General features: G+C 44.1%; 1 protein-coding gene across 2 annotated transcripts in view; it reads left to right on the top strand.

Moving 5' to 3' along the window:
• The first annotated feature begins 7,899 nt into the window (after positions 1 to 7,899).
• The window catches only part of ndrg4 (NDRG family member 4), a 214,098-nt gene continuing 199,967 nt past the window's right edge, over positions 7,900 to 22,030 (top strand). The window contains exons 1-2 of one of the 2 annotated variants that reach the window (XM_067997685.1): positions 7,900 to 8,076; positions 18,057 to 18,145. In XM_067997685.1, coding sequence (XP_067853786.1) covers positions 18,080 to 18,145 — 66 coding nt within the window. In that variant the 5' untranslated portion in view covers positions 7,900 to 8,076; positions 18,057 to 18,079. Of the gene's footprint in view, positions 8,077 to 17,859; positions 17,934 to 18,056; positions 18,146 to 22,030 lie in introns of those variants that run through there. The other variant, XM_067997686.1, reaches the window with a different exon arrangement.

Here is a 22,030-nt window from a genome sequence, read left to right as displayed (position 1 = left end):
CTCTAACACCTGTGTTGTCACCCTGTAGAGCCTGTGTGTGTCACTCTCTAGCACGTGTCCATCACTCTGTAGAACCTGTGTGCTTCACTCTGTAGAACCTGTGTGCGTCATTCTGTAGAACCTGTGTCTATCACTCTCTAGCACCTGTATGTGTCACTTTCTAAACCCTGTGTTTGTCACTCTCTAGAACCTGTGTGTATCACTCTCTAGAACCTGTGTGTATCACTCTCTAGACGCCATGTTGTCACTCTGTAGAACCTGTGTTACTCTCTAGACCCTGTGTTGTCACTCTGTAGAACCTGTATGTGTCACTCTCTAGACCCTGTGTTGTCACTCTCTAGAACGTGTATGTGTCACTCTCCAGACCCTGTGTTGTCACGCTGTAGAACCTGTATGTGTCACTCTCTAGAGCCTGTGTTTATCACTCTCTAGGCCCTGTGTTGTCACTCTGTAGAACCTGTATGTGCCACTCTCTAGACCCTGTGTTGTCGCTCTGTAGAACCTGTATGTGTCATTCTCTAGAGCCTGTGTTTGTCACCCTTTAGAGCCTGTGTTTGTCACTCTCTAGACCTTGTGTGTGTCACTCTCTAGAACCTGTGTGTGTCACTCTCTAGAACCTGTATGTGTCACTCTCAAGAACCTGTATGTGTCACTCTCTAGACCCTGTGTTGTCACGCTCTAGAGCCTGTGTTTGTCACTCTGTAAAACCTGTGTATATCACTCTCTAGACCCTGTGTTGTCACTCTCAAGAGCCTGTGTTTGTCACTCTCTAGACACTAAAACTATCCACCCTCTAACTCTGTTAATTTTATAATAAATGGGAAGAAAATGTTCATCCCCACTCCTAATATATGTTGTGCCTTTGTTTAAGAAGGGCGGCAAGGAAAAGCCTGGGAACTACAGACTGGTAAGCCTGACATCTGTAGTGGATAAGTTGTTAGAAGGTATTCTGAGAGACAGGATCTACAGGCATTTGGAGAGGCAGGGACTGATTAGGAACAATCAGCATGGTTTTGTGAGTGGAAAATCATGTCTCACGAATTTGATTGAGTTTTTTGAAGGGGTAACCAAGAAGATAGATGAGGGCTGTGCAGTACACATGGTCTACATGGACTTTAGCAAAGCCTTTGACAAGGTACCGCATGGTAGGTTGTTACATAAGGTTAAATCTCACGAGATCCAAGGTGAGGTAGCCAATTGGATACAAAATTAGATTGAAGACAGAAGACAGAGGGTGGTTGTAGAGGGTTGTTTTTCAAACTGGAAGCCTGTGACCAGCGGTGTGCCTCAGGGATCGGTGCTGGGTCCGCTGTTATTTGTTATTTATATTAATGATTTGGATGAGAATTTAGGAGGCATGGTTAGTAAGTTTGCAGATGACACCAAGATTGGTGGCATTGTGGACAGTGAAGAAGGTTATCTAGGATTGCAACGGGACCTTGATAAATTGGGCCAGTGGGCCGATGAATGGCAGATGGAGTTTAATTTAGATAAATGTGAGGTGATGCATTTTGGTAGATCGAATCGGGCCAGGACCTACTCCGTTAATGGTAGGGCGTTGGGGAGAGTTATAGAACAAAGAGATCTAGGAGTACAGGTTCATAGCTCCTTGAAAGTGGAGTCACAGGTGGATAGGGTGGTGAAGAAGGCATTCGGCATGCTTGGTTTCATTGGTCAGAACATTGAATACAGGAGTTGGGATGTCTTGTTGAAGTTGTACAGGACATTAGTAAGGCCACACTTGGAATACTGTGTACAGTTCTGGTCACCCTATTATAGAAAGGATATTATTAAACTAGAAAGAGTGCAGAAAAGATTTACTAGGATGCTACCGGGACTTGATGGTTTGACTTATAGGGAGAGGTTGGATAGACTGGGACTTTTTTCCCTGGAGAGTAGGAGGTTTAGGGGTGATCGTATAGAAGTCTATAAAATAATGAGGGGCATAGATAAGGTAGATAGTCAAAATCTTTTCCCAAAGGTAGGGGAGTCTATAACGAGGGGACATAGATTTAAGGTGAGAGGGGAGAGATACTAAAGTGTCCAGAGGGGCAATTTTTTCACTCAAAGGGTGGTGAGTGTCTGGAACGAGCTGCCAGAGGCAGTAGTAGAGGCGGATACAATTTTGTCTTTTAAAAAGCATTTGGACAGTTACATGGGTAAGATGGGTATAGAGGGATATGGGCCAAGTGCAGGCAATTGGGACTAGCTTAGTGGTATAAACTGGGCGACATGGACATGTTGGGCCGAAGGGCCTGTTTCCATGTTGTAACTTCTATGATTCTATGATGGGAATTCCTTTGGACGATCTTGCGCACTACGATTTAGATGAAGAAGGTGAGTTCATGAGTGAATACTAAATGCAGGCATGATGACACCTGAGGAATTGGAATAGATTTTCAACTTGCCACCTGGGCGTAAAAGTGGTTCTGGTAATAGTTTTGAAGGGAACTTATCAGTTCAAACTGATACAGTCATTCTGATGCTATTTCTTTGTTACTGTAATGAGGTTACCATGGATCAATGAGGGATGAGATTTTTCAGTCGCATTGTTCCCACTGGCCTGTCACAGCACCCAATAACAATATGCTTTGGTTACCATGGAAACCATCACCTGCTTATTAGGAATCAATTAGCCATTAATATACAAACTGAAATCTGAGCAGTCCACACCCCGCCAGTCAGCATTTACTGGATATTGCCCAGACCCTGTCAGTCAAACATGGAACAGTCAGAATAGCCAAGGTTTACCAGCAGCCAATGAGATTGTTAGCAAGTGACAATTACAGTTTAGTCACTTGATTACTTTGGCCAATGAGATTGCTGGAAAGTGACACTAAGGTTTGAAATAGTCATATGATTATTATTGGCCAATAAGCTGTCTCAGGAATAATACTCAGTAATTTAATTTTATTAATATGTGTATTTATGCTGCAACAAAGGAACTGAGAATACAAATTAGCTGGATTTCTTTCAGAAAATAAAATTTTGGGATACAGTATATGAGTAATTTGAGGCATGACATATGGTAAGTGTAGCAAGCTTGGGAGGAACAGGTGACTTTGGACCTATGATTCCCAAAGCTCTCCACCACTGGGGCTTTCCTCTTGTGATGTCTGGGTCTGTTTAGACTATTTGATAGAGATTGATTGCTATGTTTAGTCAACAATTCCATTGTCATTGTATCATGCCTACCAGGATGGTTGAAGGGGTCTTTTTTTTGTCTAGTAATTCCTATGTTCCTATAAGTCGCTTCTGAGTTCACTTCTGGTTTTGAAAGCCAATTTGCACTGGCTCTGCCAACACCTGCTGCTTTCTGGTTTTCAAATTGCTCTGAAATCTGTTGATGTTATTATATGTGCATGATGTTGTCATGATGCTCAGCGCCCACATGCATACAATAATCTGCAACATTTGCCAGCAATGAAAAATATTTCATTCATTATCCCCAGGATGAACAATGTTTTAAATTAATTCAATTTCCCTTTCTGGTAAAGTTACAGGAATGCCCTTGCTCCACGCTGGACTTTTGAACCTAAACCTGTTTATGCCACGATCCAGAATCTGCAGTTCGGGTATGAAACATCCCCCAGGTTTAAGCTCTTGGTATCTATTAGAGACTAGGTGCAAGTAATCACTGATGTATTTGAGTGTTCCTGGGGGTTTCACTTCAGCAGATCCAGTGTAATCTACTCTGAGATCACTAATGCCAGTCTCCGTTTATTCACACACTTCAGTGTTATAGCGAAGCAGCTAAAATTGGTAGCCCTGAAATTCTGTGGGAGTTCTCCTGGTCTCCCACCGTAACTTCAGCCGGAGACCGGCGGAAACTCCCAGAGAAACTGCTCAAACGCTTTTAATGCTGCCTGTCTGAGGTGTCCACCGGTCTCCTGCTGATGTTTTGACAGGAAATCAGTGGTAGCCCTACAGAATTTCATGGCCACTGTGTAAATGCTCCCAACAGGTAGATAACGAGAATACATGGTGTGTCTGAGTATCTCTGGATTCTTTATCAGTAAATATTCCGTTGTAAGTGGGGCTGCACTTGGTGTTTATTACAGACTGGGTGTGAATAATCAAAAGATCACAAGATAATTACAGATAATGAAGGCCATTCAGCCCATCTTAACTCATCCATCCACAGCAATCCTAACTTTCTCCCCATTGTAGCATCCATTTGCTTCTTAAATGATTCCATGGTTTTTGCCTCCTTGATTGTACCTAGATGTTTATGCCACATGTTGATCACTCTTTGTATGAAGAATTTCCTGATATCAGTCCTAAAATTACCTTTTACTAATTTGAGCCTGCATTCCCCCAGTTCTACTCCTGCAATTTAATATAAAGTTAAGTAGAATGGGCCTATACTCTTTGGAGTTTAGAAGATTGAGAGGTGATCTCATTGAAACATAAGATTCTGAGAGGGTTTGACAGGATAGATGTTGAGAGGCTGTTTTCCCTGGCTGGAGAGTCTAGAACGAGGGGACGTAGTCTCAGGATAAAGGGTCGGCCATTTAGGACTGAGATGAGGAAAAATTTCTTCACCCAGAGGGTGGTGAATCTTTGGAATTCTCTACCCCAGAGTGCTGTGGGATGCTCAGTCATTCAGGCTGAGATAGATAGATTTTTGGACTCTAAGGGAGTCAAGGGATATGGGGATCGTTTGGGAAAGTGGAGTTGAGGTCAAAGATCAGCCATGATCTTATTGAATGGTGGAGCAGCCTCGAGGGGCCGCATGGCCTACTCCTGCTCCTATTTCTTATGTTCTTAACAATCTTTTATACCTCCATAAGGCCAGCTCCTTTCAAGGCTGAAAAGCCAAAGCTCATCCCGACTTTCCTCGTAACGCAGATCCCCGACACAGGGGATCAGCCTTGTGGCTCTTCTCTGCACTGCCTCCAGTGCTTTAATGTCTCTGTTGTTTCTTGGCACCTAGAACTGGGCATAGTATTCTAGGTGTGCTCTGACCAGAGCACCATACTATGCAGTTTGATCATTATCTCCTCTGACCTGTGTTTTGTTTTGGCCATGTTATTCAATGTCTTATTATCTCTGTTAATTGATGCTTTGCTTTGATTGGACATATTCAGCAACAAGTCTATTATAGTTCCCAGGTCTATGTCATCTTCATCCTTATCTATTTCAACACCGTTCATGGCGTGGGCATGTTGTCTATTTTCCCTTCCTATGTGTAGCACTTTACATTTGTCTGCAATACGTTTCATCTATCATTGTTTGGCCCATTTGCATATCTTGTCCAACTCATTCTGTAGTTTTTGAGCTGCCTCTTCCATTGCCCCTCCTAGTTTGGTATAATCTGAAAATCTCACCACTTTGCATTGAGCTTCTGAATCCAGGCCATTTATGCAAATTAGAAACAGTAATGGTCCTAACACTGAGCCGTGAGGTACCGTACTCCGTATGCCTCCCCCCCCACCCCCACTCCACATCAACATAACTTCTCTAATTAGTACTTGTTGTTTTCTATCCTTCAGCCAGCTTCTTATCCATTCCCAGGGTTCACCCTGAATCCCTACAGCTTTGAGTGGAACTTTGTCAAAACCCTTTTGGAAGTCGACGTACATCACGTCATAGGGCTTTCCACTGTCCATTTGACTTGTCACTTCCTCAAAGAAGTTGAGGAGGTTGGTCAGGCAGGATCTTCCATAGCAACACAGGAACAGGAGTAGGCCATTCAGTGCCTTGAGTTTGTTCCACCATTCAGTTAGATTATGGCTGATCAGCACCTCAACTCCATTCACCCGCCTTTGTTCCATATTCCTTGATACCCTTGCCTAACAAAAATCTATCAATCTCAGTTTTGACATTTTCAATTAACCTAGCCACAACAGCTGTGTGAAAAGTACTTCCTGATTTCACTCCTAGATGGCCTAGCTCTAATTTTATGATTATGTCCCTCACCAAAGAAAATAGTTTTTCTCTATATACCCTATCAAATCCCTTATTCATTTTAATTGCCTCGATTAGATCACCCCTCAATCTTCTAAACTCAAGGCAACACAAGCCAAACTTATGCAATCTGGCCTCATAAATTAACTCTTTAAGCCCTGGTATCATTCTGGTGAATCTGCACTGTACTCCTTCTAAGGCCAATATATCCTTCCTGAGGTTCGGTACATAGTACTCCAGATGTGGTATGACCATGGCTCTGTACAACTGAAGCATCACTTCCTCACTTTTGAGTTCCACCCCCACCTTGAGATAAAGGTCAATATTCCATTAGCCTTTCTGATTACTTTTTGTACCTGTGCACTAGCTTTTAGTGATTTGTGTACATGGACACCCAAAACACTTTGTTCTTCTACAGCTCTTAGTCTCTCGCCATTAAGAAAATATTCCACTTTGTCTTTCTCAGATCCAAAGTGAATGACCTCACATTTCCCCACACTGAACTCCATTTGCCATAGTCTGTCTATGTCCCTTTGTAACTTCCTGCTCCCATCTACACAACTTACTGTGCCTCCTAACTTAGTGTCATCTATAAACTTGGATCTACAACTCTTTATTCTTTCATCTAAGTCATTAATATATATGGTGAAAAGCTGAGGCCCAGTACAGATCCCTGGGGTTCACCACTTGTCAAATCCTGCTGATCAAAGAACGAACCCTTTAACCAGGTTGTTGCTGTATGGATGACCCTCAGGCTTACACCTGATTATCAATACCATTGCTTTACATGGAATGTAAGTGAGACTAATGGATTTGTATTTGCCTACGTCTATTTTAGGAACATAGGAGCAGGAGTAGGCCATTCAGCCCCTCGAGCCTGTTCCGCCATTCATTGAGATCATGGCTGATCTGTACCCTAACTCCATTTACCCACCTTGGCTATTAAAAATTTATCGATCTCAGATTTAAAATTATTAATTGAGCTAGCATCTACTGCATTTTGTGGGAGAGAGTTCCACACCTCTACCACCCTTATGTGAAGGAGTGTTTCCTAACTTCTCTCTTGAATGGCCAGGCTCTGATTTTAAGGTTATGACCCCTTGTCCTAGACTCCCCCACCAGCAGAAAAAGTTTCTCTCTATCTACCCTATCAATTCCTTTCAAAATCCTAAAACCTCAATCAAATCACCCCTATATTCCAGGGACTACAAGCCTAGTTTATGTAATCTCTCCTCCTAATTTTACTCTTGGAGCCCTGGAAACATTCTGGTGCACTTCTTCCAAGGCCAATATATCCTAAGGTGAGATACCCAGAACTGTACATAGTACTCCAGATATGGTCTAACTAGGGCTTTGTATTGTTGCAGCAAAACTTCCTCCCCTTTATATTCTAGCCCTCTAGATATAAAGGCAAACATCCCATTAGCCTATTTGATTACTTTTTGCACCTGACCACAGGTGTAAAGGAGCCAGAGGCGACATGAGGAAACATTTTTTTTACAGGAGTTGCAATGATCTGGAAATGCACTGCCTGAAAGAGTGGTGGAAGCAGATTCAATAGTAACTTTCAAAAGGGAATTGGATAAATACTTGAAGGGATAAATTTTCAGGGCTATGGGGAAAGAGCAGGGGAATGGGACTAATTGGACAACTCTTTCAAACAGCAGGCACAGGCACGATGGGCTGAATGGCCTCCTTCTGTGCTGTACCTACTGTGATGCTACATTTTAGCCCCTAAATCTCCATAGACCTCCACTTCTCACTTTTTTTTTCCAGAGGATGGGCAACATTTTAGCTTGTTTCTAACCTACTGATACCTCCGCAATGTCCAGTAAGTCCCTCAAGATTGATTGTCACTCACTGAGTGTTCCTGGGATCGTGTGGCAGTGGGTGTTTTTTTTTTGCTGTAAATGGGGATGCTCCCGGTGTCTATTGGAGACTGGGTGTGAGCATCACTGCTGCTGTAGGAGTGGGTGTCTCCCTTGTGTGTGTCCCGGGTCAGTGACGCAGGGGTTGTGAGTGGAGTGACCAGTGAGCGGGAACCTCTCGCCTCCTGACAGCGCTGAACAGAGCGGCACCCAACATCCTCCGTCTCCAGGGCAGGGGGTCTCGGGCCCGGAATACCCACCCGGGACAAGTCGGACCGAAGATTCCCGCGGGGCTGAGGTATTTATTTGCGGGAGGGTCGGGCTCCGTGCACAGGTTCCGGTACCAAGCGGTTAATGGGTGGCTTGTTGCTGCCGCCCGGTTAAGTTTTATCGGACAGTCCTTTGAGTTAAAGGCGGGCAGATTTCAGCATTTCAACAACTTTGCAAACCATTCGTTTCAGCCCCGGGTTTGAAGTGTTTCAGTCCCTGGGTCTCCGCCAGGTCCTAAAGCCTAATTTTGCTCATTGTTTTGAATCAGTTTACTAAACATTAATCGAATTTAAGAAGTTAGAGACAGTGGGTTTTTTTTGTTTAGAAGCTAATTTCTAAGAGTATTGCATCAAGTGTGAGTGCAGTATAACTCCAGTCTAAGTGACCCGTCCAATAAGCGCCTGGGGCTGACCCGGGCTTGCCCCCCATGGTCTGGGGCGGTTGGGCAGTGGCAGTGTCCCCCCGGGGGTAAAGAACGACTGCGGGTCATCTTCGTCCCTGTGACATTTTCATGATATAAAAGCGTGTTCCCATCTGATCTGCGGCATGGCCTCGCAGCCCCGAGCCCCTGCCCCTTTAGATGCCCCTCGCCTTCCCGGGAGGGTGACTGGTCGGGAAGGATGCCGCTGTCCTCACTTCAGGTCGAGTTGGCCATTCACCTCAGACCACTGGCCGCTTAGAAAAAGCCCAGGTTCAGATCTAAATGGATTGGTCCCACTGTGTGAAGTTATCCTTTGCCATTTCCTATCCAGCATTTGTCTTAAGTGCTCAGAATATCGCTGGTTAATCTCTGTTGGCTCTTTAAAGGCGCTGAATCTCTTCCCTGCTAAATGAAAGTGCCCTGTTAAAACAGGGTTGATTGTCCCGTTGAAAGAAGCTTGAACACTGACACCGAAGGCCCCAAGTTTAATCATCAGTCTGTACCGAGTTACTTGTTCCCGACCAGAGTGCAAGTAGAGGTGCTGCAATTGGCCTCAGTGCCCTTGGGGAGGGGGAGAGGAATCAACCAGGGTTCTAGCTCCTTATTGTTAATCCAGTGGCTCCTGCTGGAAAGTTCTGGTGTGTGTGCCCGTTGAGTGAGGACGGGATTGGAGCCAGCTGTCGTGGTTCCACACTCTGGTCCAGCAAATGCTCAGTGTTGAGTACAGGCTGAGGAGGCTGTGGTTGGAAGATTGACAGTTTGGAGAGAGAGATGCTGACAGATCCAAAACAGAGATGGCAGTGAGCATGGAGCAGGATTCTTTTTAGAGACCGATAACAAATGCTGAATGCTGCCAGAGAGGAAGGAGGGAGGGAGGGATGACCTCGGCAAACAAACAAGTGGAAACAGGACCGATTAACAAAAGTGACCGAGTGAATGAGGCAGCGGGGGTCAGGCAGAGTGAAAGTGTAAATAGCAAGCGATAGTTCTCAAAAGAAACCAGAGAGAGGAGAGACAGAAGAAGACACAGCTGGAGAGATCAGAAAAGTGAAGAACTTAAATAAAATGGCCTCAAATAGAGCAATGAAGCTCATGGAAAGAATTCGAACAGAGAGCACAGAGAATGGAAGCAAAGTGAAGAGGAAATGGGAAAGAGGGACTTTGGGGTACAGGTTCACAGAACATTAAAGGCAGCACCTCAGGTTGATAAGGCTGTAAAAAAGCTAATAGAATTCTTGGTTTTCTCTCGAGGTATAGAATGTTAATGCCAAGAGGCAATGATGAGCCTATATTAAAACCTTAATACGATCTCAGTTAGAGTACTGTGAGAAGTTTTAGGCACCACACTATAGGAAGGATATTGAGGCTTTAGAGAGGGCACTAGGAAGCTGCCTGGTGTGAAGAAATACAAATGTGAAGAAAGACTTGAAAAATTGGGTCATTTTTTGTTAGGACAACGCAGATTACACAATGCTATGATAGAAGTGTTTAAAATTATGGGACATGGTCGATAGAAGCAGGCTGTTTTCAGTAGTTGAGGAGTCAAGAATAAGAGGCCATAGATACGAGATTAAATGTAAGAGATTTAGGGGTAGAGAAGCTTCTTCACACAAAGGGTTGTGAGGCTGTGGAATTCACTTCCAGGGTTAGTGGTTGAGGCAGAAACTATATCAACGTTCAAGATTAGATTTTATAGGTGGATGAAGGGAAAGGGGTTGAAGGGATATAGTAACATAATGAGTAAATGTGATTAGCACTATTTGCTCGTGTGGAAGATAAATGCCAACATGGACTGGTTGGGCTGAATGGCCTATTTCTGTGTTGTACTTTTTATGTATCTAGTTACAGGCTGGTATACAATCAGGGGCTCAGGTTTTTTTTAAACTGAGAAACCTAGGTGTGAGGTCAAGACCTGAATGCAGGACACCACCAAGGGTGAGAAGAGGAGGAGAGATGTTTTGGTCAATCAAGGAGTAGTAGTTCAGTGATGCCAAGCTTGGGTTTTAAAAGCTTAGTTTATATATAGGACAATGGATAGCTGGGAGTGAGTTACAGGCTGTGATCTAATCAATAGGTTAAAATGGTTTACACATAGAACAATGGATGCCCAAGAGTAAGTTATAGGTTGGAATCTAATCCAGGAGTTCAAGTGAGATGGTAAACCATGATGCAGAACTCCAATAGTTTATAACTTTCATTTAAATTTTGATCTTGAACTATGGCTTTGGACAATCTCCCTAATATCTGTTGAAGAATATAAACGGTATGAGTTTTATATGAGGTTTGGGTTTTGTTTTCTGTTGGTTTTTGCACCAGTACCAGCTGTTGCCATGCTCTGTGCCCACGACATGATGGTGATAAGAACATAAGAAATAGGAGCAGGAGTAGGCCAATCGGCCCCTCGAGCCTGCTCCGCCATTCAATAAGATCATGGCTGATCTGATCCTAACCTCAAATCTAAATTCATGTCCAATTTCCTACCCGCTCCCCGTAACCTCTAATTCCCTTTCCTTCTAGGAAACTGTCTATTTCTGTTTTAAATTTATTTGTGATCAATTTAAAGTGATCACAAAGGGGTATTAATATATTGTGACACTAATGTAAGTATTGACAAGTTTTACTGTGCAGGAGCTGGTGAGAGTTAGCACATTCAGAGGTTTATCACCTATTCTTTGTTGAGGTTGGGACTCTCTGCCTTTAAGCAATTTGTCCCTCTTTTTCCCTTTCTTGACTCTCGCTGCACGCAAGCACTGTGTGCAGCTGAGAGAGAGGGTTGATCAGCAGCTCCCAGCCCTCTGCTCAAGCTGCTTGGATAAAGCTGGCAGCTAAGAGGTGCATGAGAACAGCTCAGGGACAACTTGCCCTTCCTGTCTGGGGGTGGGGGGGGGAATCCATTCAGGCCGTTCCCCATATCAGTGTGGCTGAGATTGAAAGATAAGTGAATCCATGATCCTACTGCTCCCTGGTGCCAGGCCACTGCTTACCTGTACTACGTCTGTTGCGATTATTGTTAATGTGATGGTTATCACTGAACCTGCAGTCTGATTTGAACTGATAATTGTCAGTGTTACAAAAGAGAGCCTAGATGGTGCAATATATTTAGACATTGGCAGGTCTTTCAGCTGTGGGATCAAGGGTTGAAATGCAGCCCAGACAGATGGGATAAATAAAATAATATATTTGTTTATATAGTGCCTTATCATGTTGGAGCATCTCAAAGTGCTTCCCACAATGAATTACTTCTGGAGTAGAGTGACTGTCGTTATGTAGGATTGTCTCCTTACTGCCTAAAATGAGTGTAGATGGTCTTAAACTGGTTCCTGTTGGGCACAAATCCACGGTACAAAAACTGCCTGTCATTCAGCATGAGTTGGCAGTAAACTTCCATGTCAGGAATTACCTGGGTGGGTGGGGGGGTTGGGTTTCTCCTGATCGTCCACCGTAACTTTGGCGGAAGATCGGCGGAAGCCCCGTTTTACGTGTATCCGGGGTTTCTACTGAAGTTACACCGGCCGATCAGGTGGATCCACGAGGAAACCTCCCCCCCCCCCCCCCCCCCCCCCCCCAGGCGTTAGCCTCACTCGGGGAGACCATTAGGATGACTTGTGCGGTAATGGGAATGTCGGGCTGGTGCAGGATGAGGGGTTAGGCTAAGTAATGCTCTTGGTCAGTGCAAAGTGAGTTTTGTTCAACTCGTGATGTGCCTGCGCTGGGATGGGCCAAGACAGAGAAAGCTCTACACCGTATCTGTGCTGTACCTGACACAGGGGTGGTTGGTAGGGCAATATAGCAGGGACTTTACTCCGTATCTAATCCTTGCACCTGACCCAGAAGTGCATTATGGGGCAGTATAGTGGGAGCTTTACTCTATGTGTGACCTGAGTTGTAGTACCAATTTTCACTCGCCCTTTCCTGTTAGAAAATCCCTAGGCTCATCTCAGCACCTCCTGTCCAGAGTAAGGCTGAGATCAAGGGGGCATAACCTTAAAATTAGAGCTAAGCTGTTCAGGGGTAATGTCAGGAAGCACTTCTTCACACAAAGGGTGGTGGCAATCTGGAACTCTCTTCCCCCAAAAAGCTGTTGAGGCTGGGGTCAGTCAAAAATTTAAAAATTGAGATTTAGGCAAAGGTATTGAGGATTACAGAACCAAGGCAGTTAGATGGAGTTACGGTACAGATCAGCCATGATCTAATTGAATGGCAGAACAGGCTTGAGGGGCTGAATGGCCTACTCATGTTCCTATGAGTAATCCTCGGTGTGGAGGATCCTGGGTGTGAACATACATCCTATCACTCCATGGTGCAGTCCACAGGAGCACAGTTCTTGGGAGCGTTAGAGGAAATGAGTGGATAAATGATGTTACCCTGTATCTCTTGTGGATGTTAACTCAAAGAAAGGCTTCTGCTAAAATGGGTTGGTTGCCACTATTGGATTGTGCGGTTTCACCTATGGGGACAGATCGAAAGAATTGAAGCCATGACACTGGGTGTGTTTCGAACAACTGCTTCAAGAAGTATCCAATTCACATGATCACAGCACAGAAGTATCAGGGTGTTACTTACATCAGCAGAGGAAATTAAGTGAAAAATGATTCTACAAATCATGCAATGTGTTTCATTGAATCATAGAATCTTACAGCACAGAAGGAGGCCATTTGGCCCATCGTGCCTGTGCTGGCTCTTTGAAAGAGCTATCCAATTAGTCCCACACTCCCGCTCTTTCTCCATAGCCCTTCTAGCGCTGAAAGGTCAGAGAATTATTAAAAGGTAGTCATGGTGTTGGTTATGTAACTACAGAGTTATTATTTATTCAGCAAAGCAAGAAATACTCATTGTGTAACTGTGCAGAGTTGTTACTTGTTCAGCAGAGCAAGGATTACTCACCTGAACTATATGGGGTTTCTGTTTATTTTGCAATGGTAAGGGCTATGTACTGTGTAACTGTATGAAGTTACTGTTTACTCAGCAGGGTAAGAATTACTAACTAATTGTAGAGTTGTTTGTTCAGTCAGATGAAGGTTGTTCACTGAACTGTTAAGCAGGGTAATGGCTACTCTCTAATTATACAAACTTTATTAAACAGGAGATTTGTTATTCACTAGCTTTTTGGCACTATTTATTCAGCAGAGTAAGGGTTGTTCACAGTGTAACTGTACAGAGTTGCTATGTAATTAACAGGGTAAGGATTACTAGTGTAATTGTATGACGTTCTCATTCAGCAGAGTAAGGGTGTAACTGTCATAACTGTATGGAGTTCTTTATTCAACGGGGAAGCTCTTGACTTTAGCTCTAACTTTATGATGTTACTGCTTATTCAGCAGGATAAGGCTTACTTACTGTATATCTGGAGTTTCTGTTCATTCAGCAAGGATGTGCTGTGTAACTACTGGGAATTGTGCAGAAGTGTTCTGGGACAACTTCTGAATTTGACATTTTCACTGGGAAGTGCCTGTTCCCTGCTCCAACAAGAGCAGGGAGTCACTACAAAAATCAAGGGCATAAACTGACATGTTTTACTGCTGTGCTACCCACTGATACCCCCCTCTTTTTCAATTCAAAATTCTAGACCCAAGGTATTGGTGGGGGGGGGGGGGGTTTGGAGAGAGGGAGGAATCAGAATCATCCATAAAGCTCTCAACAATGGGGGTGATTTGTTCAACTCCATTTATGTGGTATTACTTTGCGCAGAGGGAATTGTTCTGATCTGTTTCTTCAAGTGTGTAAACAGGGTAACATGGGTAAGGGTTAAAACGCCCAAACTGCTCAATTGGTTATTGCACCTTTCTTTGGCCGCTGTTTGAACGTGCTCAGTCTTAATAAATAACGACATTGGGCTCAAAATTTAGCTTGGCTCTGTCCGAACATTATGCCTGATTTACTGACAAAAGGAGCCTTGTTGTAGTTGCTGGTCAGTGAGGCATTCGACCTTGGGCACCGGCACGTCTCACTGATCCATTGTCTCACAACACTACCACCAGTGTTCTGAAACTGGCCACAGGCAGTTGTGAGAGAGCTGTCTCGATGGGTCTCCCTTCGGTTTTCCCTTCCATCCTGTCCCAACAACATCTAGCTGCCTCTCAATGCCTCCAGCTGTGGCCCAGTTAAGATCAGCAATTCAGTGTGTGGGGCAAGCACAGCCAGGGGTACCACATGGCTGATCAAAGTGTCACTGGTTAGGGAGAGGGCAGATTGAAACTGCATATGTATAACCACTTTACTTTTTGTTCTTGTGCCGAGGGAAGTTTTAAGTATGTAGAAACCTAGAAATATCTTCGAGTCTCCTCTTCGACCACGGGTAACAGCCCATGCAGCAAGTGAAACATCATGCCCCATTAAAATGGATCATTTCCATTCAGTTCCAAGTAGTAGGCTGCAAGCACTCTACTTCTGAGTCCCTCTCTGGACGAGCGCCCTCATTTCAGCTGGATGCACCAGGCAGCAGGCATTCAACTGAGCCAATCCCAACTCCCTCCTCATTCCCTCATGTCCATCAGACTTTCCATCTCTTAGCTTCATATTTGGCCACTGCATTTCTCCAACTAAAACCTCTTGTCTCATTTGGTGCTGCCTTCCCTTCATATGTTGTGTTGTCTGGAATCAAGAGCGGTTAAGCCTACATCCTACCACCATGTGGCCTGGCACACTGGAAACTCCAAAGTGTTGCACTGGCAGCTCCCTTTCAGAGATCTTGGCGTCTTAACGCAGCAAATTAGTTAGTATTGACACAAATCAAGGCCTTAGACTTTCCCAACTTCTAAATAGGCCAGAGGTGGAGGTGGAGGTGGGGTTAAGGTTGAGGCATGCAGTTTTAACACTTTAACATAGAAAACTGAGCAGTGGAGAGTCACTTGGGTTATAAAGCTTAGAGAAGCACACTCATAAAATCACTAAAAGCGCAAGCTAATTTTCCATGACCGCTTTTAGGCCAGCAAAAATTAGTTGTTGCTATAGCGATGATTCACACACTCTTCAGTTGGTCAGCAATACGTTGAGGCAATTGCTCAGGTGTAAAAATGCTCTTTAATTTGTTTCTATATAACCTCGGTGACACGAAAAACTCCTCCACTGCTTTGCCATCTCGATGTGAATTACTTGCACTCTTCACAGCCCACGCTAACTAAATCCTTCCAAATTACTGAAAAGAAAGGGCCTAACAATATTGGAAATGAAGGTCTGTTTATCCTTAAACTCGTTGTTATGGGTCTCCTGGTCATAGTGTTTTAGGTACAGTTAACTCCACCACAGACTAATGTGATAAACTGGAATTGGAACAAACTCAGTTTTTGTTTTACATTGAATTCATTCCCTAAAATTTTTACTTTCCTCTGAAAGAAATGTGGGATATACATTCCTTTGTTCACTGAGGGTGAAAACTTGTCTTTATACTCAAAACAACTTTCTCACTAACATTAACAGAGGAACGTATAGCCTTGCACACATTGAAAGAAAGAACCTGATTTACTTCTTTCACGAGTCCCAAAGCGCTTTACAGCCAATTAAGTACTTTTGAAGTGTAGTCACTGTTGTAATGTAGGAATAAAAACAGAAAATGCAGGAAATACTCAGCAGGCCAGGCAGCATCTGTGTAGAGAGAAACAGAGTTGACGTTTCAGGTTGATGACCCTTCATCAAACTCTTGAGTATTTCCAGCACTTTCTGTTTTTATTTCAGATTTCCAGCATCCATAGTATTTTGCTTTTGTTGTAATGTAGGAATCGTGGCAGTCACTTTGCGCACAGCAAGACCCCACAAACAGCAATGAGATAATGATGAGATCATCTGTTTTTAGTGATGTTGGTTGAGGGATAAATATTGGCCAGGACACCGGGGAGAATTCCTCTGCTCTTCTTCAAAATAGTGCCAGGGAATCTTTTACGTCCACCTGAGAGGGCACGCGGGACCTCGGTTTAACGTCTCATCTGAAAGATGGTACCTCTGACAGTGCAGCACTCCCTCAGTACTGCACTGGAGTGTCAGCCTAGATTTTGTGCCCCGGTCTTTGTAGTGGGACTTGAACCCATAACCTTCTGACTCAGAAGTGAGAGTGCTACCACTGAGCCATGACTGATACCTGCAATTCATTTGGTGGTGCTGGCATTCGGGTGATTTATACTGTAGTTCTAGATATTCCTCCTGTGATTGTAATAGCTGGTCTCACACTTAAGCTATACAGATTAGTAGGCCCCAAATTTGATTCTTGGCCTGTTGCAGGAAAGACTCAAGACAATTCAGTAGTTAGGTGCACTCTTGTCTGAGTCAGCAAGTTTTGGATTCAAGCCCCACTCCAGGCCTTGAGGACATAATCTAGGCTGGCACTCCAGTGCAGTACTGAGGGAGTGCTGCACTGTCTGAGGTGCTGTCTTTTGGATGAGACATTAAACCGAGGCCTCGTCTGTCCTCTCAGGTGGATGTAAAAGACCCCTTGGCACTATTCGAAGAGGAGCAGAGGTGTTCTCCCTCTGTCCTGGGCAATGTTTATCCTTCAACCAACATCACTAAAACAGAATGTCTGATCATATATTTCATTGCTGATTATAGGACCTTGCTGTGCACAAATTGGCTGCCACATTATGGCAGTGACTACACTTCAGAAATACTTAATTGGTTGCGAAGAGCTTTGGAGTGTCCTAAGGTTGTGAAAGGCACTATATAAATGCAAGTTCTTTCTTGGTACACAACCTATTAAAACCTATTGTGAAATAGGGTTGAGTACCTATTTAAATGGAGGAGACTGAATTTCATTGGGTTTCCAGTTTAAAAAGTAGTCTCTACAGTAATAAAGCTCCATTTAAATGTAGCAAACTGTAAGTCAATAGCCTTCCCTTTTAAATGGAGCAGGCTGTACCTCAGTGTTCTTCCCCTTTAGATGAGGCAGATTGTTTCAAACTCTGGGGACCCCCTGAAAATATTGACTCTCTCCTGCAGGCACCTTGACCTAAAACCTCTGAAGGCAGTGCCATCCCACGAGTGCTCTCACTGTGAAAAATACCTTTTGTTGGTATTGTAATAAACACCATGTTGATGTTGGAGTAATGGTGCAATGACAGAAATCCAGATTTCACACTGAGCTTGCAGAACCTCTGGGAGTCCCTTGTGGGCCCCTGTTTTGGAAACCAGTGCCGTACGCCACTGGAGTTTCCCTTTAAATGGAGTAGACGGTATATCAGTAGATTTTCCCTTTTAACTGACACGGACTGAGTGTCTGTTGACCTCCCCTTTTAAATGGAGCATGCTGCATATCGGGATGATTTCCCCTTTAAGGCATGGACAGTGTATCAGTCAAGCTGCCCTGTCACTGTTAACACACTGCAGGTTCCACCTACTGGCTAACTGGGGCAGCCACTCTTGAGTTGGAGCTGTGGAGGAAGCGATCACCAGCTTTCCCCTTTTCTGCTTGAGGAAACAGCAGGGTTCTGTGACCCACACACGGGTGGGAAGCATGGGCAAGCACCACATATTAAAGGGTTAGTCTTCCAGAGATCTAAATTCTGTGCCGGCTTTCAAAAAAGAAAGACGCTTTGCTAAAATGATCAGTAAGTGTACCAGTTGCTGTCTGGTAATGTTGCTTTGTGTTGTGGGTGTTGCAGGATTTGACTGGTACCGATTGGAAATGGCTGGACTGCAGGAGATACGAATGACAGAGGAGAAGCCTCTGCTGCGGGAACAGATGTCAATGGTGAGTCACTGTAGGATTTGATTAAAAACGAATGTATCAAAGATCCTAAGGCTCATCACTGCTTGCGTCCCCTGTCAATAACTGATTTATGATATTGAAATCCTTTCCCCAGAGCTTTATACAGAGCTTGCCTATTCCTTAATTATAATCCCTTTGCATCCTAATTAATGCACGTTCACGTCAGTCCGTCTGGTTGTTTTAAGAATGCTTGCTTTAATCTTGCCCCAGTTTCCATTAATGCTGCTTCTGTGTGCTGTACTGGTTAACTGGGTCCCCCTGCAGCACCCCCCCCTCCCCTCACATACGCACAAGTAGGGAATTACAATAAATATCAGGCCTGTGTTGAGTTAGCTGATCTCACCTGGGGCAGTGATAGAACTGCCCCAGGGTGCTGCAGTTAGCCTTGAGGCCCATAGGTGAAGGAAAGAAAAAGAAGGTCTGGGGTTCTGCTCCCAATTGCTGTCTGGTAACCTCTGCACGTGTATGTGAATGTCTGCTATGGCAGAATTGTGCTCAGCAGTGATGGGCCCCCTCTCCCCATCAAATAACATACCAACACTCACTAGCTGAGCTAACACATGGAGGGCCCGGTGCCCAAGTAATCACTTAATACCTTCGGGAGAGGAGGAAAGGGGAATGGAAACGAAATCCCCACAAGCCACTCACATTCACAGATAAAGACAGGTACGGCAGTGTCATGATTATGGTACTGGACTAGTAATCCAGAGGCCTGGCCTAATAATCCAGAGAATGCGAGTTCAAATCCCACCATGCCAGTTTGAGGATTTGAATTCCATTTTTAAAAACAACTAAAAATTCTGTAAATAAAAAGCAGGTATCGGTTTAAATAAAAAAGTGATTGTCGTAAAAACCCAACCGATTCACTAATGTCCTTTAGGGAAGGAAACCTGCCGTCCTTACCCAGTCTGGCCTATATGTGGCCCCAGTCCTTCACCAGTGTGGTTGACTCTTAATTGCCCTCTGAAGTGGCCTAACAAACCACTCAGTTGTATCACCACCTTTTCAGGACAACTATGGATGGGCAGTAAATGCTGGCCTTGCCATTCCGTAGCACAAATGTTGCCTGCCACTTGTCAGCCCAAGTTGGCATCTTATCTAGGCCCTGTTGTAGGCTGGCATGGGCTGCTTTATTATCAGTGGAGTTGAGTGGAGCTGAACACTGTGAACAGCCCACTCCTGACCTTGTTGTGGAGGGAAGGCCATTAATGAAGCAGCTGAAGATGGTTGGGCCGAGGACACTTCTGTGAGGAACTCCTGCAATAATGCCCTAGGGCTGTGATGACTGGTCTCCCACAACCATGACCATCTTGCTTTGTATCTGGTATGACTCCAGCCTTTGGAGGGCTTTCCCTTTGACTTCCATTTTGCTAGGGCTCCTTGGTGCCATATTCAGTCAAATGCTGCCTTGATGTCAAGGGCGGTTATTCTCACCTCTACTCTTGCATTCGATTCTTGTGCCCATGACTGGATCAGGGCTGCGAGGAATGAGATTAGACTAAATAGTTACAGTTAAAGAGCAAGCACCAGCACAGGCTACAGGGGCCAAAAAGCCTCGTTTTGTGCTGTAATTTCTATGATTCGTTTATAGCTCCTATTGACTGGTTACACCATGATACTGACAGATGCTTTGGATTAGGTGCCCCCACCCAGTGAAGGAAGGAAGGTGGGTGGCAGAACATGTGCCACAGCGAGACCTAAAGAAAGTAGACAATAAGGAAACGATGAATGTTTTAAATGAGATTTTCTGAGCTATTCATTTCTCTGTCGAGGTACGGCATAAAAATAGAACAATCTCTAAATAGCAGGAACATTAGTAATATTACAAAGAATGATGGCTAGATGTCACTGATTCCAAGAAAATAATCGCATTGAAAGGCTCAGATGACACGGTAAACATCTAACAGCCAAGCTCAAGCTGTTTGTTGTCTTTTGGTCCTGAGATCTTCATCATTATATTCTCCCACACATTGCTTTTTATAATATAAATGCCATGTTCTTTCTAATCATAAAGGTTAAGGCAGCTCGTTGTCATTTGGAAGGAATCTTTTCCTCAGCAGCTGCTGATGAGGCTGAAATTAAAGGCCAGAATGTTCCATTCAGTTGATGTGCGATGACCCTCACTGAAAGATAAAATTTGTGCTATTATCATTGTAAAATGAATCCAGAGTGGCAATTTTGCTGCTTGGTCTGTCTGTCTGTCTAAGAATCTTGGCCCAGAATTTCTTGCATTGCTGTGCCAAGAATGCAGTATGATCTGAGTTGCTGGGTGTGCAAAATGGGCCAGGAACCCGCTGTGCCAATCCTGCCCGTTGCTTTCAGGCCGACAGGAAGTGCCTGCCCTCCTTCCGTGTGGGTGTAAGCAAAGGAGGGACAGGATGATGTAATATGTCCAATTTTCTGTAATTTGCCCTCAACAAAATGGCTTATTTGCTCATCAGTATCAGCTGATAAATTGCAGGTGGAATTTAAAGGGACAATCCTTGCTAAACTATGTTTGCTTTCTAAATCTTTTCTTTCTGCTTTGATTCGGATATTTTTTGTTTGAGAGCAGCTGACTGCCTTCGCCCTGCCTACTTCTGGAGAGCTCTCTTTGTGAGGGGGGAAACAACTGGTTATTTTTACCTAAACCCACTGGAAAGGTGGCACAATGGGTTTCCCTATGGGAATCCCCCTGTTAATCTGGAGTAAGAAGAGGAGGGAATGCAAAGAGACCAGGCGCAGGATGCGATCCTCCTGTCAGTACTCAACCAGAGTCTACAGAACTCAGCGCTCATACCTATAACATTTCCCAGAATACCAGCTCCCTTACGAGTCCAATGTACACCACCACATTTTGGAGTGGGTAAGCCCAATCCTGTCTGGTGATGGAAAAGGCCTAATGGTACTAAAACCTAGGATGGTAATTCTTAGGACTGCTGGTGAGTAGACAAAGGAGGAATGAGCTTTTAAATTCTATCTGAGGGTAACTTTGACAGAAAAACAATGGAACCAACAACTATATCCAAGATTTATACGATATAGTAAACATGCTGTAAGTTATATAGAACTGTATACATTACCTTTCATCCAAGCTTCAACTCCACAAATAACTTTAATTCTCAACCTTGCCTACATATTGTCCTCCAACTCAACACTTGCCTCATTCCCATTCAGCCTCAGAAATGTCTCCACTCCTGGCCTCAGTTCTAGAAATGTTCCTATCTGCCTCAGGTTCCTGACTTTTCCCATAGATTACAGGAGACCATCCCCACTCCATCTCTGGCCTGGTGTCTTCCTTCAACATGGCTCCAGCTCCCACATCATCCAAGTGCTCCACTCCCTGGCCCCATGCTGCATTTCCACCACACTGCTGTGCCCTTCTGCTCCTGCTTCGTTTCTCACCTGACTATTGCACTCCCTGGTCCATGACCTCGATTACCTCTGAAGCAGCACCATGAGAGGGCGTCTGGAGGATCACGCCATGAAACATGGCCACCAAATCAGGGCATTACGCATCCTTAGGAGCAAAAAAAAACACTTCCCTGTCAAGTTACCAATCGAATATTAGACTATATAATGTGAATGAATGGAAAAAGAAAATACAAATAAGAAACGAGTAACCAGCAAAAGATTGAGCAATCAAATCCTTCAATGTTCTCAAGCTACCATTCATGAACCAGCAAGTACTACAAAAATTGGACTAATCAAATTTGCACAGAGAACCTTTGAAGGTAACAAAGTATGTTGACGTGCTCATATTTTGACTCCAAAATTTATCAGAACACTTCCATTAATTACATTTGCTACTGTAGCTTGTTTGTCTCCTTGGGTTGTTTAGTAAATACTGGATCCACCCTGTAAATCAGACCGGGATGGACTGTTGAA

The sequence above is a fragment of the Heptranchias perlo genome, chromosome 16 (assembly GCF_035084215.1).
Source record: "Heptranchias perlo isolate sHepPer1 chromosome 16, sHepPer1.hap1, whole genome shotgun sequence".
In the NCBI taxonomy this organism is placed as follows: Eukaryota; Metazoa; Chordata; class Chondrichthyes; order Hexanchiformes; family Hexanchidae; genus Heptranchias; species Heptranchias perlo.
The sequence above is the reverse complement of the archived record's forward strand: the minus strand, read 5'-3'. Positions and strand labels throughout refer to the sequence as shown.